The 25,782-nt window shown below is 34.9% G+C and overlaps 1 protein-coding gene and 1 long non-coding RNA gene across 5 annotated transcripts in view; one reads left to right on the top strand and one right to left on the bottom strand.

Moving 5' to 3' along the window:
• Positions 1-4,422: 4,422 nt before the first annotated feature.
• Positions 4,423-8,079, top strand: LOC129922492 (uncharacterized). The gene is made up of 3 exons (XR_008774492.1): positions 4,423-4,594; positions 6,389-6,535; positions 7,842-8,079. It is a non-coding gene; the product is annotated as an uncharacterized LOC129922492 (long non-coding RNA).
• A 6,785-nt stretch (positions 8,080-14,864) lies between these two features.
• LOC106073114 (uncharacterized) overlaps positions 14,865-25,782 on the bottom strand; it is a 28,242-nt gene continuing 17,324 nt past the window's right edge. For all 4 annotated transcript variants that reach the window (XM_056008909.1, XM_056008912.1, XM_056008911.1 and 1 more), the window contains 9 exons: positions 24,150-24,188; positions 22,509-22,610; positions 20,434-20,446; positions 20,264-20,303; positions 18,804-18,872; positions 18,385-18,456; positions 17,743-17,814; positions 17,396-17,458; positions 14,865-15,448 (listed from right to left, as the gene is read on the bottom strand). In XM_056008909.1, coding sequence (XP_055864884.1) covers positions 15,416-15,448; positions 17,396-17,458; positions 17,743-17,814; positions 18,385-18,456; positions 18,804-18,872; positions 20,264-20,303; positions 20,434-20,446; positions 22,509-22,610; positions 24,150-24,188 — 503 coding nt within the window. In that variant the 3' untranslated portion in view covers positions 14,865-15,415. The remainder of the gene's footprint in view (positions 15,449-17,395; positions 17,459-17,742; positions 17,815-18,384; positions 18,457-18,803; positions 18,873-20,263; positions 20,304-20,433; positions 20,447-22,508; positions 22,611-24,149; positions 24,189-25,782) is intronic.

Genomic DNA, 25,782 nt, shown 5'->3' with positions numbered 1-25,782 from the left:
GGTCAATCAATTCTAAATTGAACACCGGAGATGCCATATATAATAGCAGACGAGGATTTAATTTTCAGTAAAATATAGTGAGCAGAGGCGTAGATAGGGATTTTGGAGCCCCGGGGGCTTGACCTCTTTAGGGGCCCCTGCATTTTGACATTTGACATCATTTCATGAGATTATTACGTAATATTTAATGTAAAAACAAATTCCATACACTCATTTGGCGGTCCGGGAGTATTTTCAAATCAGGACACCTCCCCATCCACCACCTTAACTACGCGCATGATAGTAAGCGCAATAAAACCGCAGACGCAGATTTAAACTTGATTGATATGTGTTTAATATAGCGTACACATAGTGATATATTGCCTTTAACTAGAAAGGAAGCGTATCGTAAGCTTATTAATTAAATATTTGTTATTAGTTTTAGGAGGCGCTGTGGTCGAATGGTTAAGCGCTTGGCTTCCGAACCTGAGGTTCGAATCCCGGCATAAGACTGAGATTTTGAATTTCGTGATTTTTAGGGCTCACCTGGGTCCATCCAACTCTAATGGGTATCTGACTTTAGTTGGGGAAAGTAAAGGCGGTTGGTCGTTGTGCGGGCCACATAACACCCTGCTCGTTAACTGTGGGCTAAAGAAACAGATGACCTTTAACATCATCTGCCCCATAGATCGCAAGGTCTAAAGGGAGCACTATACTTTTTTTTACATGTTCAACCCCCCCCCCCCCAGAGTGACTCTCTCGGTCGTGTCAATAAGGAATCGCACTTCTAGAGACGGGAAGTTGTAAAAATATGTATGACCAATTAGATCTAACATTAGTCCTAGACTTGCAATTTAGAACTCTTAATATATAATTAAAGAATCTGCTAGTAATAGCATGATTATTAATTTTTTTACCAGGATATCGGAAAAAGTTCTGCTGTCATGTGCCTTGCATTGTATTGTTTAGATCCTTTGAAACCTGGTATCTGTCGAGAAAATTACGCACTTATCGGGACGTCTTGTGGAGATGGAAAGGTAAGATTTGTCACAGTCAGGGCCGGCATTAACTATTGCGGCGCTCCATGCCAAACGGATTGCGCGGGGCCCTGTCTGGGTAGGGATAGGGATAATAAGTTAAAAATTAAGATATGTATTAGATCTAAAAAAATAATAATTCGTATTTGCATTAATTTGTGGCGCAAATGATGCAAAAAAAAACATATGTTTCTGTGGCCTACGGTTAACGAGGGTGTCATGTGGCCAGCACAACAACCAACCACTTTACTTTTAGGCAACTCCTGTCAGTTTTTAAGACGCCAGTGTTACGCTTTTCACCCATTCTCCTGTCAGTTTTTAAGACGCCAGTGTTACGCTTTTCACCCATTCTCCTGTCAGTTTTTAAGACGCCAGTGTTACGCTTTTCACCCATTCTCCTGTCAGTTTTTAAGACGCCAGTGTTACGCTTTTCACCCATTCTCCTGTCAGTTTTTAAGACGCCAGTGTTACGCTTTTCACCCATTCTCCTGTCAGTTTTTAAGACGCCAGTGTTACGCTTTTCACCCATTCTCCTGTCAGTTTTTAAGACGCCAGTGTTACGCTTTTCACCCATTCTCCTGTCAGTTTTTAAGATGCCAGTGTTACGCTTTTCACCCATTCTCCTGTCAGTTTTTAAGACGCCAGTGTTACGCTTTTCACCCATTCTTCTGTCAGTTTTTAAGATCAGGTTCCATTAGATTTATGAGAAAAACACACGTGAAGGCCAGGAGCTGGATTTGAGTCTCAGAAACTTTTAGAGACGCAGACCTTGGAAACATTATTTGGAAAATTTCAGCTTATTCAGCTCCCTTCCTCTTTTTGTATTCCCCCCCCCCCAACCCGTATTGTCAGTTCTTGGAACTTCTAACTTAAAAGTAAGTTTCTCTGGGTCGACACCCGTATGGGGTGTGCCTTTATGGCAAAATGACCCTATTCGTTTTTTTTTCTCTCAGCTTAATGAAGAAGTTTAAAACATAAATGTCGAGGTACCCCCGAATTGACTGACTTACTCAGGGATAAGCTACTATAAGTTGCATATACTGTCTTGGTATATGGATCTTATCTTATATATTACAGACGTTACTTCAAAAAAGAAGATGACTACGTCCTACGTGTCATGCAATAGGTGACTAAGCTAAGACTAACGACACTTGTGTTTTCTAACGTAAGTTTTACTCCTTCTAAAAAAATGTATGTTTGGTGACACGGCAGGCAGAAGTTGCACTTCGTTAGTTCGTTTTTTTTTTCGGGCCACTGCTACACCCCTGACCGATATAAAGACTGCTGTACCTCCTGTAATAATGCTTTTAGGCCCGTGAGAGGTAAATACACATAGCTTTAAGGACCTAGTACTCTAGAATATAGACTTATTATTATTCAATTTTTTAAAGCATGATTTACATTCTTTGTGTAATAATATACAGAAAGAAATAAGAGAAATATAAAAAAAAATATAAAAGAGAAACAGAGTAAATATATAAAAATTATATTATCTTATCTTCTTATCTTATATAATACAGACGTTACTTTAAAAAAAAAAGATGATTACGTCCTACGCATCATGCATCTAGTCATGCATGTTAATTAATAACTTAAATTCAACCAAGTTTCCTGGCTGGCTCAAACAACCCATTCCATGATCTAAAAGCACTAGGAAAGAAGAAGCATTTGTACATATTAGTCCTAACATATGGAACGAGAAATGTGCCTTTATCTTTGTGTCTTACTGAGTATTTTATTTAATTTCGTTGTTGTATTTAAAGATTATCTTTCAGTGTTTTTATGAATAATTAGCCTACTAATTTTTTTTTGAGTCTTCTATCCTAAAGGCTTTCTAGATTGAGTGATTGAACTAAAGGTGTTACTCTAGTTGTAGTAACCTAACAAAACACTACAAAAAGACATGTCTTGATCCTAGGTTTTATTGAACTAGTAGGACAACACTTTTTACGACAGCACAGCATACACACACACACACACACAAGCTGACTTGGACATCAAGACATTTTGACACATAAGAACAGATTAGTTCACAACACACAACAAGAACATAAATACACAACATTCACCCCAACCCCCCCAGGTCTAGTTTCTGTTTACTCTACTTCTGAGATTTGTATACGATTGCTGTAAGGGCGTATCTCTGGCTAGTGATTTTTGTCAATTTTCAATGGCGTTTTCCGCTGCTCTCAAAGCAGGTGGAACCATGTTCTCTGCAGATATCCCCATGTCACCCCCTAGAAGCCACTGAGTGTTGGGAGACACCCGGCGTTTACTTAACTCTTTCATTTGCTAATAATACTAGTAAGCACAATTTGAACTGGGGGTGAATGTTATGAAAATTATATGCTGTATCGGTTGTCGTTCTTAGGTTTACATGTGCTTGTAACTCGTCTGTAAGAATGTGTTCACGAAATGTGTGTTGTGTAGTCATTCAGTGTGTTAAAGCCATAGTAAGCGGACATGGTTCTCGACTCTATTATCATTATGTCCATAACAGCCAACAAAGCGGAAGTTCTCTCAACCCTTACATACGGATCTGAGACATGGGTAATAATTTAATATACAGAAAGCAACTAAGACTACTTGAGCGATTTCATCATGGACATACGGTGGCAAGAGCTCACTACAAACAGCGATGTTCTTGCGAACGCCGGTGCGGAGAGTATAGAGTATAATGGTCCGACAGTTACGCTGGGCAGGGCACGTATCTAATATAGGAGACGAACTTATGCCAAAAGTGGCCCAAAAGCTATCATTTTATGGTGAGCTTAAGGGTTGTTGATGTAGCTTTCAAGACTAACTTATACGCCAACTTGCCTTAGTTGACATAGACATGAACACTTGGTGGCATGCGGCCTCAGAACGAGACAGCTGGAGGTCTCTCACAAAGGCCGCAAGATAAACATTTGAGAACAAATGAAAACCCGCAGCCGAGGACAGACGCAGAGGGCGAAAGTAAAATCTTAATTGACCACCGGCAGACAATGATTATACTTGCCCTGGATGTGGCAAAATATGTAGGTCACAGCTAGGGCTGCGAAGCCACGGTTTATTTTTTTTTTGGCTTTCAGTCTTTTGTTGTCAGGAAAAATGATTAATTGTACAAAGTTTCAGCTTAAGCCGAGATTGAGTGTAAGAGAAATAACATGTAGAATTATTTTTTTTTTACCAGAGTTAATTGATATAAGCTTGGTAAAATTAATTTGCTCTTCAAGTGGATTTTTCATTCTGAAAAGCTAAAAAAATAATATATACAATTATTTTACGCTCATTAAAATTCAAACCCCAGGAATACTCCCATATCTGGTAGGCCTACAAGGAAGACACGCCAAAGACTTTATATATGAAAATTCCACATATTTATTATTTATGATTGTACTAAAACAGGCTGTGAATACGGGGACAGAATTGCTGGTTGTGAAAAAAAAACAACTGCTGGCGTTATAAAAGGGAAGATTGTTGTGGTACATGTAACTATGGTATCCCCTACATCCCAACCACCAGCACCAGAAGAACCACGCCTAAGAGATTAGCCACACCAGTGAAACCACCTGTGCTATTCACTTCCACTAAAGGTATGGACACTAAAGTAGCATTTACTATAAGGTTAAGCTCGTGATTGGATAATATAATGCTTTAGTTAATGAGTAGATTGATATAAATACAGAGATTGTGCGCTTTAGTTAGGAACCGTAAAACAAAAAACAACAAGATTACTAAGAGAGTTTGTGTTAACAGTGGGGACTGCACCCTTGGATCCCCCCCCCCTTCTCCAATGACGCCACTGCTCCAAGATACCTACTTTATCCCAACATTTTCAATTAATATATTGGAGTAGACCTAGTAAGAAATAAGAAAAAGGACCTGCACAACTTAACAGATTTCCCATGCGAACAGCATAGGCTAATACACTGCTACCCACTGGCAAAAAATGTAGGCCACAGCTAGAGCTGCGTAGCCACGGGAAATATTGCATTTCTCATTATTTTTTTCAGACTCGAGGACTAGCCGTATTATCATTATAATAGTCGACCCAAGGCGTAGCATACACCGCTAATTTGCAGGGTAGGCCTTAGGCTACTGTAACCTTTGCGACCGCAGTGGGCTCCGCGCTTTCATAGGACCCGCGCTACCTCTAGGGGTAAATTATAAAATTAAACTGTAGTTAGCTTGTAAAATGTTTGTAAAATGTTTTATATGTTTGGGATGTTCCTTCAGAGTTGAAGATAGTTTACTTCCAAGTAAGAGATATTGACTTGAGACCAGAACTTTGTACTAACATAAGTATCTGCCATGAACAGCCGTCATTGTGCTGCCACTATTGCTATTCCTCAACTATAAGTACCACACAATTAACTTTACCCAATGGTAGGAAGTTTGTTCCTCCATTATTAAACCTGACCTTTGAATACTTGATCATGTATGCCATTCATTTTAAATAGATATCCAAATTTTAAAACTTTAAATTCTATTCGAATCTCCAATAGGCATTTATAGAAAAGACCAAAAAAAAAAAAATAAATAAAAACTCGGCTAAGCATGTCAAGGCAAGTCATTGTCACATGTTTGCGAGTCAGTCGCTTACTGCACAGCTAGAGAGGAGGATCCTAGGACTGGAATTGAGTTGCGCAATGGAATTCAGATGCGCAAGAAGGATCCTAGGTATCTGATTTAAAGACCGCGTCGCAAACGAAGAGATCAAAGTTACTACAGCTAATTTACATAATTTACTTCCTAGTCCAAACCTCCTGCAGGTCGACGGGGAATAGGCGCGGGCAGGGTCCGAACGACAGTACAGCGCTCAAACAGCACGACCAGTAGATACACCACAATATGCATTTTTTGAGCTTAAAATACAGGAAAAAATGCTTGAATACAAGCACCGCCCCACAGACTCCTTTGCTGTCAAGGGCGGTATGTACTGTCATTCCACTAACTAAAGAAAGAGCTTATTCTGGGAGTATTCTCTCTCTCTCTCTCTCTCACTCATATATATATATATATATATATATATATATATATATATATATATATATATATATATATATATATATATATATATATATATATATATATATATATATATATATATATATATATATATATATATATTTATATACATGCGGGGAAGTGGGGAAGAAAATCTCCCAAACACCCCACCCAAAAAATCCTGGCTACGCCCATGATACGACATGGCATTTGTGGGCCGGTTTATATGGTAATGCCCGGGCCGATTTTGATACCCAGTCTGCCCCTGATTGTTAGTCTATACCTATTACAAATTTTATTGCATGACATCATAACTAATTGACACAGCTTTGTCTTTTTTTTAAAGTATGTTTAATATATTTTTGTATTACTCTCCTCAGACTGTGAGCCAGGAGATCTTGACTTGAGACCAGATCTTTGTACTAACATAAGTATCTGCTATGAACAGCCGTCACTGTGCTGCCACTATTGCTCGTTACATAACAATTCTGCAACTACAAGTACCACACAATTAACTTCACCCAATGGTAGGACATTTGTTCGTTCATTATTAAACCTGAACTTTAAATACTTGGTTATGTATGCAATTCATTTTAAATACGTATCTACGAAATTTTAACATTTAAAATTCTATTCGAATCTCCAATAAGCGTTTTATAGAAAAGACAAAAAAATATCTTAAAAAACGGAAACTAAGCAAGGTTACAAAGACAGTTTGTGTGAAAAACACAAACTCAAAATCGGCCACCGAAATGGTCCACCCAAGCAGGTAAAAAGGCAGGTATCAATATTTTCAGAAGAATTTCGGTATTAAATTCTATCAGAAGTGGTCTACCCAGGCAGGTAAAAAGGCAGGTACGGGTATCAATATTTTCAGAAAGAATATCATAATGAAATTCTATCAAAGGCAAATGACAGAGAAGAATGTAGAAAGAAGGCTGACAGATACTGTGTGGTGCCCCAAAGGTCCAACAGACGAAGGGATAGGTGAAAGTGAAGTTTGATTAACTGATGTCTTATCATCATTTTTGTATGTATGTATGTATGTATGTATGTTACGCATGGAAATCAAAACCGTTTCACCAATGTTGCTAAAATTTGGCACAAATGTTCCTTGGGTAGCCTACTAACTGGAGCCGTGACTGTGTATAGTAGCCCTAAAACAATGTTAAGACCCTTAAAAAAAAAGTTGCCCAGATGCCCAACTGTATGAAAGTATTACTATTTCATGCATCTATGCCATGCTTACAAGAGAGAAGATCAAAAGGATCTAGATCTATTTTTAAGAACTACATACTTGGCACAGATAGTTTTTTTGTTTTTTTTTACTTTGACACATACAAATACAAGATATAGTCTATTGATTTCATTATTTAATAAAATGAACCTTCAAATTTGTGTTTCAAAGCATTTTTACATAAATTCATTCCTTATATAGGCAAATTTTGACGTCCTGACGTACTTTATAATCCAATTTTTTTAACAAATCGAGTAAACCCGTTTCTATTGGACTTCACATTTCATTAATCTTGCGCTTCTTTCGTTTTTAATAGATATTTATGTATCGGCTTAACGGGTAAACCCATTTTTTCAAAACTACTTTTATTTTCGTGGCGAAAGAGAAAATTTTGAAAGTAACATTATCTTAGTTTGTGTTCCATTACCCTTTTTTTAAAAAAAATTATTTCACATTTTTCACTCTGTTGTTGGCTTCCATTTGTTTTATGTGTTCCTGGTCAATTAATAAAAAAAACAAAAACATCAAGAGCTGAAATTGTTCAGTACATAGAAGTCAAGGCGTATTAACCTAATTTATTACTTATTTGTTTTCAGAGTGTGTACCAGATTTAAGTCCAGAGCTGTGTTCTAACACTTATATCTGCCAGACACAGTCACTGATGTGCTGTAACTATTGCTTGTTGCCTTACAATACAGGAATCATTCTCTCAATCCACAATATTTGGATCCATTGTTTTTACTTTACATTGTATTTTCTTTATATAAAAACAAATGTCTACTAGATAGATCTAGATCTACTGTACTTTTCCCATGCACATTTACTTTTAGCTTGTGTCGCCTATTTTAATAATAATCCCTTTTAATGAAAGTGATATCAATTAAAATGAAGCAATCCTAAATTCACGATGCTTATAGCATGCTCAGAGCGCTTTGGTCCAATCTCATTTGTGGACCAGTGGGGGGGAGGGAGTATCTAGGAGTTGGTTTTCCCTGCTGCCTTTAGGCGCTCAGTAAAGACAACTCTTGCCCGAGTCGGGTGTCGAACCTCGAGCCCCCTTCTAGGTAGCCAAGCCAAGATTAAGCACTTGGCCTCTCGACCACGCTTCCCACTGATACACGTTAAAAAACTTTGCACACAAATAAATAAAAATGAGCACATTTATGGGCACAGGTGGGGTAAAAGAGTTGTGCCCCAAACCTTCCGGCCCCTGCCAGCAATATCTAAGAATCGTCATCAAAGTTATATAAGGCGATATTTAACAGAGTTTATGAGTTTAAATCCCATGACATATTTTTTTTCCACTATTTTACTGGAACAAACTAATGTTTTGTTTTATCTTCATTTTGAAGATAGTTCTAAGATGTTAATGCTGTCGATCTTTCCTTGAGATGTCAGACGATTACTAGAAGTTACTGTGACATGCCGGGGATTCTGTAGTTGCGTATCTCTAGTTCTAAATGCTATCTTATAGATTCAAAGATCCTTTTAATACAAATATAGAACTTTAATTCATCAACAATGATTCACTGCACATAGTCTATATATATATATATATATATATACAGAAATAATACTTTTATGAATGTGGGAAGCGTGGTCGAGAGGCTAAGTGCGCTTGAACTTGGCTACCTAAAAGGTAGCTCGAGGTTCGACACCCGACTCGGGCAGAGTTGCGGTTACTGAGCGCCTAAGGGAAGCACGGAAAACCAACTCCTAGATACCCCCTCCCCCCACTAGTTCACCAATGAGATTGGATCAAAATGCTATAAGCATGAAAGTAGCGCTATATAAAAGCTATAATAATAATAATTACTTCATTCAAAGCTTAATAGTAAAATATATTCTGATTAATACTAGATCTAATAAAATACAAGACTTGTCACTGCAAGTTCTATCTCAAAACTAAAATACGTCTTATCTCTATGAAAAGTTCTACATGACTGAACTTTCTTGATCGCGCATTTTCTAGCCTCTTTTTAGACGCTAGTCTTTAACAAATCAAATTATTTCCTGTCAGATGTCAAGCTTATGATAGACGCGTGTCAGATTAGCCTATGACTATGTCATGGGGAATTTGGACACGTGCGATACAGGCATAGATATGTTACACGTGCGATACAGTGTCCATTCAGATGGTGAAAATTGAGTGGACTTATCGATATTATTTCTGTGAGAAAATAGAACATAATAATGGTCAGTAAAATGCATGATGCTGTGGCGACTGCTGTTGTACAGGTTTGGTTAAACAAAGATAACAACAAAACGCCACAAAATAACTGACATCCGCAATAAATTAACAAAATAAATAACAGGAGAGCAAGCTAGAATTTCAACTTTTAATCACAACAAATCAGGTATCCAGTCAAGTCATCTGTCCGTCACAAGATGTTTAGTTGTTTGCAATGTATACAACTCTGTATTAACTCTTAGTTTGTTCTATATTCTATTTAGATGCAAATCAAAGCCGAAAAAAACATTTATGACCAATATCCAACTGGGCTTTAAAAGAGACATCAGCATTGGTGATAAAAAGCTGACAAGTGTCAGTAGTTTTCAATACTTAGGAGCTATTGTCTCAGATGAAGGAACTAAACCTGAACTACTGGCCAGTATTGCACAGTCCACAGCAGCACTTGCAAAACTTTAAACAATCTGGACAGACAAAGGCTTCTAGACCTCGACACAAAAATCAGACTGGTGCGCTCCCTGGTCATGGTCACATTCTTATATGCATGCGGATCCTGGACACTGCAAATCTCTAGAAGAGCATCCTAGCAATGGAACAAAGATGCTACAGAAAGATCCTAGGCGTCACAAAGACCACATCACAATTAAATAAAAAAAAAGGATTAATACAGCAATTGGACACCACAACCTACTAACCACTATCAAAACACATAAACTCAAACTCTATGGCCACATCACAAGGTCCTAAGACCTTCCTTCAGGGGACAGTACCAGGAAGATGAGAAGAAGAGGAAGACAGAAAAAGTGATGGGAAGACAACATCAAAGAATGCACAGGACTGCCAGTGAATGAAATTCTAATCAATGCAAAGGACAGAGGAATGGAGAAAGTTGAAAGATCTTGTGTGGTGCCCCAACGGTTCAACAACCAAAAAAGATAGGTGAATGTTTTTATGGAATTCATTTTGGCTGTTAAACTAACAAACAGGTTTTCAAGGGACATAATTTGATCAGGAGAAGTAGAATAGCCACTAATAGTTAAATTTGTTTTTTTAATCTCTGTGGAGTTTCTTATCTCCAATCGAGCCCCCAACCATGTGACTAATATGGGAAATGAAAAACCTCCAGATATACTGATTATCAGTGAAAAAATTACTCAGAGTGGACCAAAATCAAACCTGCTGCACTGCACTAAGTGGTGAAAAAGAAAATGGCTGTATTCCCAAATTTACAGCATAATATCAAGAATTTGGGAAGAATTAATAAAAACAGATTTGAAACAGCACTCATAACCCCAATAGATAAAAAGGAATTGGAATCAGCACTCATAAACCCAATATATAAAAAGGGATTTAAACTAAAGTGCCATAATTACAAAAGAATCTCTCTCTTAAGCTTAACTAATAAGATCCAAACTAACTTTATTACTAAGAGACTTGGAAAATATGCAAACGAAATCTTAGATAACTATCAATGTGATTTCAGACCTAAAAGATCCACAATTGATTACATTTCCAGCCTAAGATGTATTCTAGACAAATGTTATAATACAATATACCAGTACACCTACTCAATGTAGACTATAAAATGGATTATGATGGATTGAATCAAAATCAACTCTATGGCCACATCACAAGGTCCTAAGACCTTCCTTCAGGGGACAGTACCAGGAAGATGAGAAGAAGAGGAAGACAGAAAAAGTGATGGGAAGACAACATCAAAGAATGCACAGGACTGCCAGTGAATGAAATTCTAATCAATGCAAAGGACAGAGGAATGGAGAAAGTTGAAAGATCTTGTGTGGTGCCCCAACGGTTCAACAACCAAAAAAGATAGGTGAATGTTTTTATGGAATTCATTTTGGCTGTTAAACTAACAAACAGGTTTTCAAGGGACATAATTTGATCAGGAGAAGTAGAATAGCCACTAATAGTTAAATTTGTTTTTTTAATCTCTGTGGAGTTTCTTATCTCCAATCGAGCCCCCAACCATGTGACTAATATGGGAAATGAAAAACCTCCAGATATACTGATTATCAGTGAAAAAATTACTCAGAGTGGACCAAAATCAAACCTGCTGCACTGCACTAAGTGGTGATTATCCATAAAGGCTAGCGCACATAATTTGAAAGTAAAGGCATTTATCCCTACAATCACCAAGGGGGCATCTTCGGAAGGCTGTGCACAGGACTAAAACCTATTGATACTGGTTTTAAAAAAATATTGTAACAAAAGCTAAAACACATAAAAAACCGGACAGATCACAATGGAAAATGACCAATGGAGAATGGACATGACTTCTTATATGAAAGTGCTCCTGGTAAATCGACAGGAGGGGGGGGGAATCTCTTTTAAGTTATAAAATGGTTTAATTTAATAATTTTTACACCTTGAATTAGAGCGGGCCCTATGAAAGTGCGAGGCCCCCCTGCGGTCGCATAGGTTGCAGGCGCATAAGGCCGTCCTGCAAAATAGTGGCATATGCTACGCCGCCGGTCGACTAGTACACAATAGTTTACAGTGCTGTCAGCTCCAACACCTTCGGTACAGGATTTGCTGTTAAAAAGGAAATGGTTTTAATGTTAGTGAATTAAAACCTATAAATGACAGACTGCTTACTATATATGAAAGAGGGAAATTTATCAATGAACATGCCACTACTAAATATGAAGAAGATAACACAAGGGGTTCTATGATTTACTGGAAAGAATGTATGACTACTGCATGGCACCAATTAGTTCTAGCATATTTCAATGCGGAAGTTGGCCAAATTGAAGCTTTTATGAAGAGACCAGCTAATTTAAAAAAAAAAATCAGAAATTTTTATCAGCAGCACTACAAAAATATTTTATACTCATAATGTATTCTATAAGATACTCATAATGTATTCTACATATCTCCTATGACATAAGATACTCATAATATATTCTAGATATCACCAAAGACACTCATAATGTATCCTAGATAGCACCTGATGACATCATCATGAATCAGAAAGATCATAAGCTGATTAAAGAATGAACCTGATATATTAGATGTAAAAAGTTCATTTAAACAAAGATTAAGCTCCAAATACAACTGCCATAGAAAAGGAGCACAATAATACTATGATATACAAAGAACCAACTATCAGCATTGGAAAAGAACAAAGACAATTATTTAAAAAAAAATGAGCAATGGAAAAATAAACATACTGTTAACCGTACAGCAGAACATGTTGTTGGATTTATACACAAAATCAAGAGAATCTGATGGTATGTAATGAATACAGACAAATTATAGACTAGATGAGCAATGTTTGGATGATAATGTTATTATAAAAATAATAATTTAATGTACAGAGTGCTGTTAAAAAACAAGATGTAGGCTCAAGGCACTGTGTTTAACATTACAAACATAAACTTGAGAGCTAAAGTGACAACTAATCTAAAGAAAGTTTTAAACAGTTAGGTCTTAAACTTCTTCTTGAATGTACTGAAGTATGCTGTCTGTCTGAGACCAATTGTAAGTTCCAAATTCTTTGGTCCATGCACTGAAAATGCCTGCAAACCATAGAGAAAAACACAAAAGGACAATACTGAGTACAATGAAGCAAGGAGAAGGACCACCATTTGATCATCTTAGCTGAGCCGAGGCTCTTCAAGCTCTAAGTATGAAAAAAAACCTGTTTGGACACCAAACAGTAAAAAAAACAACAAAAAAAAAAACAGTGAGAACACAGTTCTGTTTGAGAGAGACCCGAGTCAATGCCTATGTAAAGCATTGCTGTTTCCAATGCCTTTGGCCCCCAACGCATGCTTGGCTGCACAAGACCGAAGGCGGAGGACACCGGGAGCCTCCGCCATTTTCCTTCGTTATACCAAGCTAACCATGGGGGACTCGCCATTTATGTAACGGTCCCTTGAGGAACAGCGGATGGATGTGTGACAGGTTTGTGGGGACTTTTTTGCAGCCCCGCCCGTGCAAGAGGTGGACTCTCGTCTACCCGTGGGCATCCCCACGGGAGTTATGTTTCGCCATTCATTTAGCCTAGCTACCCCCTCAAGTAGCCGTTTCCACCCGGGTGCCACGGTGAGGCAGAACAGCATACCCGGGGAGAAGGACCACAAAATTTATCAGAAAAATGGGAATGGGAAAAATCCTAGATCACCTGGACCACACACACTTATCCCAGAAAACAGCAAGATATATTAACGGAGAATATGAACTGCCAAAAGGAAACCATATTCCCTCATAAATTAACCAGAAATAAAGAACTACAAAACATCAGGAGAGGACAACAAAAACAACTGTAGAACAATTAAAAGAAAAAGAAAATGGCTGTATTCCCAAATTTACAGCATAATATCAAGAATTTGGGAAGAATTAATAAAAACAGATTTGAAACAGCACTCATAACCCCAATAGATAAAAAGGAATTGGAATCAGCACTCATAAACCCAATATATAAAAAGGGATTTAAACTAAAGTGCCATAATTACAAAAGAATCTCTCTCTTAAGCTTAACTAATAAGATCCAAACTAACTTTATTACTAAGAGACTTGGAAAATATGCAAACGAAATCTTAGATAACTATCAATGTGATTTCAGACCTAAAAGATCCACAATTGATTACATTTCCAGCCTAAGATGTATTCTAGACAAATGTTATAATACAATATACCAGTACACCTACTCAATGTAGACTATAAAATGGATTATGATGGATTGAATCAAAAGCATATATCTATATCCGACAATAGACACACACAAAATATACATATGACAATAAACAACTCAAAAGTAAAGTCATATTACAGGAAGGACATTCACAGAAACTTAGGATTAAACGAGCATTAAAACAACCTACTTTAATGCATTAAATTATTAACTACTTCAGAAGAGATAACATACAGTTGCAACGAACAGGAACAATATACAGCCAACCTCTACAATATCTTACATATTTCAATGCCATTGCCTTACTGGAAATCTCTTGACATTGCTTGGGCCTTCACACAACTGGAAGAAACATCTTAACCAGCAGGACTTGAGCTCAAGGACAGTAAAACAAAGAGGCGATCAGAGAGGCACAATAGATTAACTCTTTCAACAGAAATAATTTTGATTAAAAAACATGGAGTTTTACCAGGATAACACAAATTTTCAAGGGAGGGGGGGGGGAGGGGGGTAGAGTTACTAAAACTAACATAAACTTTTTTTTATTTTATTAAATAATCTAACATTATCGATTGTATTCTAAAGGAAAATGAAAGGGCTACAAAATTATAATAAATTAAGAATTTTTTTTTTTATTTTAATCTAAAAAAAAAAAAATATTTAAAAAATCTTAAACATTTGATCTATGAATATTGAAAAATCACACTAATTAATTAACACATTTAATCACTTCAAATTTCATAAAAGATAAAACAATTCTCTAAGAAATTGTATTTTTTATATTTTTTGTGTCCCGGAAAATAAACTAAAAAAAGAGGAACCATTAATATAATGTTGTTGTTTTTTTGTTAAGTGTTGGTCCTACATCCAATTTCAAAGTAATTATTAACAGCTAAATGAATAGAATATTAAATAATAATTTCATTTAATAAATTTGCACTACCAAATACAATGGCCTTGATTATACAGAGATAATAACATACACAAAGTAGAAAGAATAATAACTTAGCATTAGTAACAAGTAAATATCTGTAAATTTAAGCTTATAAATGTAACAATTTATGGCTGATGGAGCTGAAAGAGTCTATGTTAGAGTCTATGCAAATACCATTGTATCATGTATAAAAAATGTATAAATATAGTTTTGTAACTCTTATTTTAAGTGTATTTGATTTGAATGGGAAAAACAATTAGAGATCTCAAACACTCTAATTAAAACAACAGCCATTTTAATTTTGAAAAAACACCAAGAAGTTAAATTCTGTAATGACTTGACATTAATTGAATGGTTTGGTTTGACTGCAGTGACGATGGTCTGAACTTCAAGCCTGGAGTGTAGCCGTCACATTCCTATCCTGTAAGAGATTAAGGTTTGGATGTAAAATTCTTCACTTCTGATGCACAAAGTGCTCAAAAACAAACCTTTGCTTATTAAACAACAACTACAATCTACAGGCAGTTGTGTGTTTGCAACCATTGATAGCAAGAAAAAAATTGTCAGTAATAGTGCATTTATACACTCAAATGTTTGACCAAATTCATAAGTGGTAATGCTGAGAATTATTTGGTTTTCTATAGCTCTCTTGTTTTCACCAATCATCTTCAATCTATTAACCTTGTATGGTGGAAGAATGTCCCTTCAATTAAACTTTCTATTTAGCTCAATCACACATTTTTCTAAATTTCCCAGGTGTGAATTCAACCTGCCTATGCACATCTTGGTCTTGCTTTAATTGCTCAGTTTTTGTTTACCTAGAAAAACCTTTGTATTTTTTTTTTATTGCGTGGCCTAAAGAAAATAATGAAAGTAGCACATTGATAAACTTGAAACAAGGTTACACAAACTCAAATTCGGCCCCTAAAGTGGTCACCCAGGCAGGTAAAAAGGCAGGTTTCAATATTTTCAGAAAGAACATCAGAATGAAATTATATCAAAGACAAATGACAGAGAAGAATGAAGAAAGAAGGTTGACAGATCTTGTGTGGTGCCCCAGCGGTCCAGCAGACCAAAGGATAGGTGAAAGTGAATGTGAAGTTGGATGTGAACCTGGCCTAACTGAGGTCATATAATGAATATCTAATTGATCTAGATGTTTTATAAACGGTCAATCTATTATTGAAATCCTCAAGGAAAAAAAAAACATTTCCATAAATTTTTTTTTTAAATAGTTAAGCGTGCTAATTTTTTTTATAGTAGAGCACTGCAGTTCACATGATAATATGAAAACCTACTTATTAATTGTAATTTTTAATTATGTGCAACTCATATGCATACTAAATAGATTTTTTTCTCTTAAAAAAAATGAATTCAAAATGGCCTATATAAACAATCTCATAACAGTAAGGCCTACATAGTAAGGGCAGTTGTGTATTTGCAAACATTAATAGTTTGAAGAAAAAAATAAAGAGTCAGAACTATTTAATTAAACACTCAAATATTTGACCTTAATCTTAGGTGATCACGCCTGGAATTTTTGTTTTGTTTTATAGGCCAGTTGGTGTTTTTACCACTCATCTTGAATCTATTAACTTTGTATGTGATATGCCTTCAACTAATTAAGACTAAGAGTTATTATATTATTATTATAGCTTTTATATAGCGCTACTTTCATGCCTATAGCATGCTCAGAGCGCTTTTGGTCAAATCTCATTTGTGGACCAGTGGGGGGGAGGGGGTATCTAGGAGTTGGTTTTCCGTGCTGCCTTTAGGCGCTCAGTAAACGCAACTCTGCCTGAGTCGGGTGTCGAACTTCGAGCCCCCTTCTAGGTAGCCAAGCTCAAGTTCAAGCACACTTGGCCTCTCGACCACGCTTCCCATTGCTTTATTGATCCTTATAGGAAATTGGCTGTGACGACAAGGTCTCTTTTTCTAAATAATAAATAAAAAATAACAACAACAATGTTCCATGAAGAGATCAAACGTAACAAATGAAGTTGATAAGAGGACTTTCTATTTAATTCAATTCCCCCCTTTTGCCTTTCCCAAGTGTGAATTCAAACATTTAGTTTCATCTCTCTGTTTTACTCAAAGAAAATTAAAGGTTTGCACCTTTTTTGAGGTCTGAGTATATCATTTTCCACATCATTTTTATAAATGTCTAGAGATCTAATGATTGGACACCCTGTGAAAAAAACTCTATTCTACATAGTCTTAGAAATTGATAGATCTACTTTATAGATACAAAGTACCTTTAAAAAACGTTATTCTTTTTTCATTTGTTTGTGAGATACAGAAAAAAAAAATATGAAAGCAGCATGTTGATAAACTTTTTAAAAAAGTCAAATACCATTAAATGACTCACATTTTGACCGAGATCTGATGGAGCGGAATAACTTTCCTTTTCAGTGTTAAGACTTTTCATTGGCTATAAATTGGCGAAACAAAAAAAAAAAAGACCTCAAACATTCTTATAAAAAAAAACAGTCATTTTAATTTAAAATAAAAAATATATATAAATAAATAAACCATTAAATTAGTTAAAGACATGAATTTGTTGGACAGAGACATGTAGTATACAATCCAGGTTGCTGACCTGATGGTCCCAAGTTCAAATCTAACCTTCAGCTATCCCTCCGTAATGATGTAGGAGATAATGAAACTGGCATGTTGATAAACTTTAAAAAATTCAAATATTGTTAAATGACTCACATCTTCATTTTGGAAACTTGATGGTGTTTCATACACATGCTCTTCTACTCTTGACAGGTTGCTATTTTGAGGCTACAGAAAGATTAAAAAAAAAGAAGATCTCAAAATCTTATAAAAAAGAACAGTCATTAAAAATATTAAATAATGTTAAACTTTGTTAAGGACATTCCTCTTTGAATGCCCTTTCCTAATGCATCTTAAATAAAGTAAAATAAAGTTCCCCTTTCAGACCTTGTGGTCAATAGGGCAGATGATGTAAAGGTCATCTGATTCTGTGGCCTAGGGTTAAAGAGGGTGCCATGTGGCCAGCACAATGACCAACTGCCTTTACTTTTCCCCAACTAATGTCAGGTACCCATTAGAGCTGGGTGATCTCAAAGGCGCCCAAAGATCCCAAAATTAAAAAACCCAGTCTTCACCAGGATTTGAGCCCCGGACCCCGATTCAGAAGTCAAGTGCTTTACCACTCAGCCACGGTGCCTCCAATACACCTTAGGAAGACCCTAATACCACTACAGCCCAACATAACCAACAATCTGTTCAAATCTAACCTGCAGCTATCCCACCATAATGATGTAAGAGATAATGAAAGTAGCATACTGATAAACTCTTAAAAAATTCAAATATTGTTAAATGACTCACATTTTCATGGTGGATACTTGCTGCTGTTTCATACCCATGTTCTTCTACTATTGACAGGCTGCTACTTTGAAGCTATAGAACGATGAAACAAAAAACAAATAAAAAAGATCTCAAATTCTCTTATAAAAAGAGCAGTCATTTAAAAAAAAATAATTAATGTTCTTCTTTGTTGAAGACATGAATTTAAGAAATGTGGTAAACAATCAGGTTGCTGTCCTGATTGTTCCAGATTCAAACCCAGCCTGCGGCTATCCCTTTGCTAGAATGTAATGATCTTCATTTCTGATGTAACAGTAAACACCAAAAACATAAAATAGAAACAATGCAAACAACATGATGATAGATTAAAAAAAAAATAATTCAAATGATGATAAATTTAAAAGAAAAAAACAAATTTCAAATACTGATACATGACTCACATTTTGATCCATCAGGTCTGGTGGAAAGATACTCATTTTTTCATTTTCTGTTGTAACAGCATTCATTGGCTATGGAATGGTCAAACCAAAAAAAAAATCTCAAACACTCTTATAATAAGAATAGTCCAGCTATCCCCTTTGTTACTGCTATTGTTCGCAGTTTAAATATTCGTTTAAGCTGAAGTCAATTATCTTTCAAGGTGAAGGACTGCAGAGTGTCAGTTATTTGCCCAAACTATTAAGACAAGGGAAGGGAACATGGGGGGGGGGGTGAAGAACTCATGTATAACTAAAGGATCAGTTTTGGGCCACTGCTCTTTCTGATTTACAATTTGCGACATGTCCCTAAAAATGATAATTATTAAGAGAAACAAAAAAATTAAAACAAATAAAAACTATTTATATTACACAGGTTAAACTATTTACCCAAACAATTAACACAAAATATTTTGGTGTTATAATAAGTTATAATTTATTATAAATGAAAAATTACCACTAAACAAAGCATCAGGATTAATTGATTTTTTAACAAATCAAAGGAGAATTTCACTCAAATGCTATTTAACCTTGGTTAGGTTAATATTTGAATATGGTCCTCTGTTTGGGACCCCTCAACTCAAGGAATAGATGCAAAATAGAACTGTGAGATTTATAATCAACAAAATATTTATATTCGATTTGATTAATAGTAAAATCACTAAATTTGGAGACACTCCATGACAGAAGATTATACATTAAACTAGCAATATTATGTGAAACACTGAACAAATACTAACACAAAACTAAAAAAAATAATCAGAAAGACACAATTTATTAATTAGGTGAAGGTGGGTGTATGTATACACTTTTTCTTAACAAAATACTACCAGTATAATCATAGATTATAAACTAGAGATCTAGACTATCTTCAGCTGAAAGAACGAGTTTTTGCTGCCTAATATAAACAATGACAGGTAAATTGCAGAACACCAATATTTGAAAGGCGATGTACAAATGTGATTGGTCAGCTGAATTTAACTCAACTAACGCATCCAACCATTCATCAAGCAATCACAAAGTCTATGGACATTAAGCTTTTTTTAGTTTTTAGCATGTAATAATCACACACAAAAAAAAATAGATCTATAAGCCATAAAGTTATTGGGTAGATTTGAGCAGTCCTGTAAAAATTATAGGAGAATTCTGGCAAATTTTAGGGTTTTGAGAGAGTTTTCATATTTTAGGAGATTTCTGAAAAACTACAAACTCTGTAAATTGAAAGTGTCAACAGTTGATCCTCTAGAATCAACATTGACAATGACAAGTTGAAAATCTTTTAAGAACTCTAATAATAAAAGCCTCTAATACTTTTCACATGAATGAACTTCCCCCCCCCCCTTTGCAATTCTTTTCTATATTTATAATATACAGAAAAAGTATAGTATTCTAAGAAAAAATGTAAATGTTTTTTAAATTCTTACCAATTCTATTGTTTCTTCCACTGCATTCTTGCTTTCAATGCTGAAAGATTAAGGAAATTTAAAAATTAAAAAGAATAATACATGTGGACCAAGAACTGTAACACCAATTGTAGTTTTGGATAGTGTAGAAATTATCTATGCAAGAGTTGATTTTGTAAATTGTTGCTTACCTATGTGGATTTACTGTTGAAGGAAATGTGGAAAATGTATTAAAATAAACAATATTTTAAATTATTATTAAAATCTTTTTTTTTTTTGGTCTCTAATTACTTTTGACAAACATAAGATTTAACTTTTTCTCTCCTAATTATTATTATCACCGTTGATTTGACCTGATTAAATTAAATTAATGTTTGGTCTTATAAACATTATTTTGTGTTATATAAAAAGAGCATGCAGTCTCCTATAATTCTATACCAAAAGTAGCATTTTCTGATGACAAAAAAAATTGTTATTGAAGTTCAATCACAACAGGGTAGAATGCACAAAATGAAAACTTAACAATTCTGACAGAATGTGGATAAATAATTACAGAGATAAGGAGTTATAAAAACAAGGCTACATAGAACTTTGTGTGGAAACACAAACTCAAAATCGGCCCCCGAAGAGGTCTTCTCAGGCAGATAAAAAGGCAGGTTCAAATATTTTCAGAAAGATTATCAGAATGAAATTCTATCAAAGAAAAATGAGAGAAAAGAAAAGAGAAAGAAGGTTGACAGATCTTGTGTGATGCCCCAGCCATCTAGCAGACCAAAGAATAGGTGAAAATAAATGTAATGTGAACCTGGCCTAACTGATGTCTTATAATGACTATCTAATTGATGTAATTATTTTTTAAAGGGTCAATCTCAAGAAAAAAAAAATGTCCATAAAAAAATAATCTTTTTTTTTCTTTTTCATATTCCTTTAGTTAAGAGTTCCTTATATGCAGAAGTGCATTGCGGGTGATAATATGAGAAACTACTTATTAATTGTTGTTTTAAATTATTTTTTTACTTATATGCATACTAAATAGATAAGTAGAAGTTAGTAGGACAGAACTTACTTAACTTAGCAATACAATAGTAGAAGCAAAAAATAAAAAATTTGGACAAAAAAAATTTAAAACCATTAGCCTAAATGTGTTATAAAAATGGTATACTGTCATCTCCTTACTAAATAGCCTCCCGTGTTTGTTATTATTAATAGTGAATAGTTGTAAAAATGGTGTATTTTTATGAAAAAACTGCTTGCATACTAAATTGTAAAAATTAGAATTTTTGCTTTCAGAAAAGAAAAAAGTAGCCGTTGCATCAGAAATTTGAATGGTCTAAAATATTATGATGTCGAATTTTCACTATCTTTTCTAGTTTACAAGATCTAAATGAGACGGATGGACGGAAGGACAGACAGACCACACAAAAGTAATAGCCTCACTTCCCCTTTCAGGGGCCGCTAAAAAGTCAATTTGTTTCTTTCATGTCAGTTAAATTCTATCTTATTTTGTTAGTCTACATTCAGTAATGAATAAAAATCAATCAACTCTTACAATACCATTTCTGTTACAATGTTTACAATAATAAAATAACTAGGTTTCTGATTCTGCTGTGCTATAATAAACATCTTGAGCTTTACATTGCCAAGCTGATTACTGGTTACTAAGATTATCAGATCCATAAATAATTTATGCATATAAAGCTACAACCAAAAAATGGGAAAGGCTTCAGGAGTCAACCTTGAGGAAAAAATAAGGAGGCTGTGGCCATTAAATGCCTTGCAACACATGGCTAAATCTGCTACTAATCGTAAAATAAATTAGTGTCCTGGAACATATGGGTGTGTTTTCAAGGTAACAATGAGGGCAGGGTGATAATACCACTAAAGTGTCTGGGTTCAAAGGGAATAAAGGCCAGAGGTGAGAGTTGAATGAGACACAAATCAGAGATACAACACAGTAAACAATTTTTTGTTTGTTCCGTTGCTATCCATTGCTCTACCATTATGGTTATACAGGTTTGTTGTACTGATAAGGTCTGCCTAGAATTAGTTAAATTGGGCCATTCAAACAGAAAAGTTCAAGGTTTCTTAAGTGCGGGGGTGCAGTGTCTTCAGAATGGTTGCTGAATGAGTTTATTCTCTTGACTTTGAGCTATAAAGGCCTAGACAGCACTAAACATGGGAGATATAGAAGGAAGTCTGAGAGCTTAGAATTAAAAGATTGAAATAAATGTACATAATTATAATAATTTTTAAATTTTTTTTTTACCTGAAAAGAACAATTTTCTCCACACAAAAATAGTAAGTCCAATGATCTCTATACCCAGGAAAATGCTTGCAGAAATCGCTATCAAAAGTGTTGGTGTATTGTCTGTAAGAAAAAAAATGTCCACTTGCTTGAAATTCCCTAAATCATTGGTTGACCAAACTCAATATACTTTTTCAGAGAAATTACACACAGAACAACAACAGATTTACACTTTTAAAATATTTTAGTACAAGAGCTTTCAATGGAAAGAAAAATACAAAGTAAAAAAAAAATTGAATATTTATTTATTTGTGCAAAAGCATAAGTTGTCTTAAATATGTTAATATAAGCTTCTAATCCAAGACTATCAGTTTGATTCCCCCTATTAGCTGACTAGTGCTAAGAAAAAAGAAGTTTTGTACTTTTTTTTATGTCCAAATCTTAATTATTTTTTTTATCTTCTGAAAAGCATTTACATTTTTTTGTCTATTTTTAGAGACATTTTTTTTTTTAAATCTATGAAAAAGAAAAAAAGTTAGTAATTATGAGTTTACACTACCAATTATTGAAGTACCAAGCAAAAATGGCAAGTATAAAAAAAATTGAATTGACCATCAATAAATTTACTCTAAGGGGTCACAGCTACACTCCTTAAGGCCTGTTCTTTACATATGGGAGCCTATGTCACTTTTTACAGCCATACAGTAAGAATAGTACTGTATTGTATTTCTTATTACAGCATAAAAAGAATTGTGCATACACTGTTACTATGGTCTGCCATAGACAGAACATGGGGCACAATATTCTTTCTACAGTATGAGAATAAACTCTCCTAAATGGCTATTTTGGTCAATCAGCATCTGGAGAGTATGTTCATGACGTATTCAGTTTTTCGTTTCCCCATTCTATACATATAGAGTCCAGAGCTAGGAGGTCCCAAATTCCAATCCCAATAAAGGCTAGGATTTTGAAATTTGGGACATTTAGGGTACCTCTAAATCCACCCAGCTCTAATGGGTACCTGCCATTAGTTAGAGGAAAAGGTGGTTGCTTGTTGTGCTGACCACATGACACCTTTGTTAACCCTGGGCCTTTACATCATCTGTTCTATAAGATCACAAGGTCTGAAAGGGGAGCTTTACTTTTTATTCTCTACATACACATTGAGCTGACCCATCGGAAAACCTGCATGAGTGTGTGTGCGCAGATGCACCATTTTCTTCTTTTTATTTTAACTACTTCTTTTTGGGACACTTGTCGATTTTGTTTACCCAGTTTACTTATGGGCATGGCGATGTGTTAACAAGCTTCGCTTCCGAACCAAGGGGGTCTCAGTTTAAAGCCAGTGAAGGCAAGGGTTTTTTCACTTCAGATTTTTTGGAGTGCTCCTGAGTTAACCCAACTGTAACCTAAAACATTTAATATTTAAGATCTTTGAAATAAATGCCTGAACAGAAATTGGAAACCAATAATGGTAAGATTAAAATTTAACATTAGCTTAGCAAGCATAATATATCTTTTATTAGTTAATAAATATTTCTCTCACCCAACCCCTCCCAAAAAGAAAAAAAAAAGGAAACATTTTAAGTAAGTACACTCTGACCTTTCCATCTTGCTCACTACATACACATTTTGTTCACAAATTAAAAACAAAAAACATACCAAAGGTGTTGTCTTGTTGTTTCTGTACACAGTCTGTTTCTGTACACAAAGATAATGTACATTTATTTTTAAAAAGCCACAATTAGAGAATGTTAACTGTAAAAATACCAAAATTACACTACTTTGTGCTTATACCTATCAGCTTGTAGTAACAAATGTAAAAATGCAGTCAAAAACAAAAAACAAAACTCTACTAAAGTACATTCCAGGCTAACAATGAGATGTATTTTTTTCAAACACTTTAATATATAGATGCTTAATATAGATGCTTAATATATATGCTTAATCCTTCAAATGAAAATTTATAGATGAATGACCAATAGTAAGTATCGGTAGTATTAATAAAACAACATTTTCAGATCACATTATTAAAATGTAACATTTTTTAAAGACTATTTAAATACTTCAAAATATTTTTTTTTTTAAACCATAGGCCAGTTTTTCCCAAACTTTTTCCTTATCACAACACTTTCTAAGTATTTAGAGGACCACTGGTTATTTTTTACAGCGATCCATTCACATGGTGGCCTACTAGTTCATTTAATTCAACATGTCAGTAGTGTGTGAAACTCCCATTCAGGCCCACAGAACACTGCTTGGGACACACTGCCATAGGAAAACTTAGACGTTTTTTTTTAAATGTTTCAAATGTTCTTTCAGAATTAACAATTATTAAACCCTTGCCCAAATGTCTGCAGGAAGACAGAGGATAGAAGCGGGTAGGGCTTAAACCCAGGACCATCATGATTGATGACTCTACTGTGCAAACCAAATAACTGAGCAGTCGTACTGAGAAGCATGAATAACATAGCAAAAACCAATTATCTATCGTATACAGACAAAAATGTTTTCAAATTTTAAATCTTAACCAAAATTTATTTTTCTGTCAGTAAATAGGAGTTCAAAATAAAATCAATATTAGTTCAGTGCATAACAAGGTAGCTGAGTGAACTTGAGGTTCGAATGTCCGTGAAAACTGACAGGCGAGAGGACATGTTTGTTTACATTGTTGTATACACACCTGATTTGATTTTATCAGGCAAGAAGAAGTGGAACAATCCAACAAGTCTTATCTCCATTATCAAAATTTATATGACACTGTCAAAAAAAGCCAATCTTAAACTCTAAGAATCAACTGAACTGAATTTCAAGATTTTTAGTGCACTATTAAGTCCATTATTCGGGGAAAAGTAAAGGCAACTGGACATTGTGCTGGCCATATGATATGACACCCTCATGAACACTGGGGCACAGAAACAGAAGCCACATAGATTGCAAAGTCTGAAGAGGGTATCTTTTTTATCTTTTGTTGATAAGCTTACCTTTTAAAATGTTAAACACCTATCTTTAGCTCTAATTGTACTTTCAATTAAACATTTTCATTTATTAGTGATGTCCTAATCATTTCACTCCTTCCTTATCCTCATATGGTTTGTTTTTACAACTTTTCAAATAACTTTCAGAAAAAGCCAGTCACAGAAAGTATTCTTTAAAACTAGCATATATATATATATATATGCTTTAGTGATATACCTCACACAACTTGACTTAAATCACCTTGTGCATGTCTGCTTTAGAGCAGCTAGACACAACAAAAGCTCACTTAAATCTACATAGAACAACCTATATGTAT

Source organism: Biomphalaria glabrata, chromosome 13, assembly GCF_947242115.1.
Source record: "Biomphalaria glabrata chromosome 13, xgBioGlab47.1, whole genome shotgun sequence".
NCBI lineage: Eukaryota > Metazoa > Mollusca > Gastropoda > Planorbidae > Biomphalaria > Biomphalaria glabrata.
The sequence above is the reverse complement of the archived record's forward strand: the minus strand, read 5'-3'. Positions and strand labels throughout refer to the sequence as shown.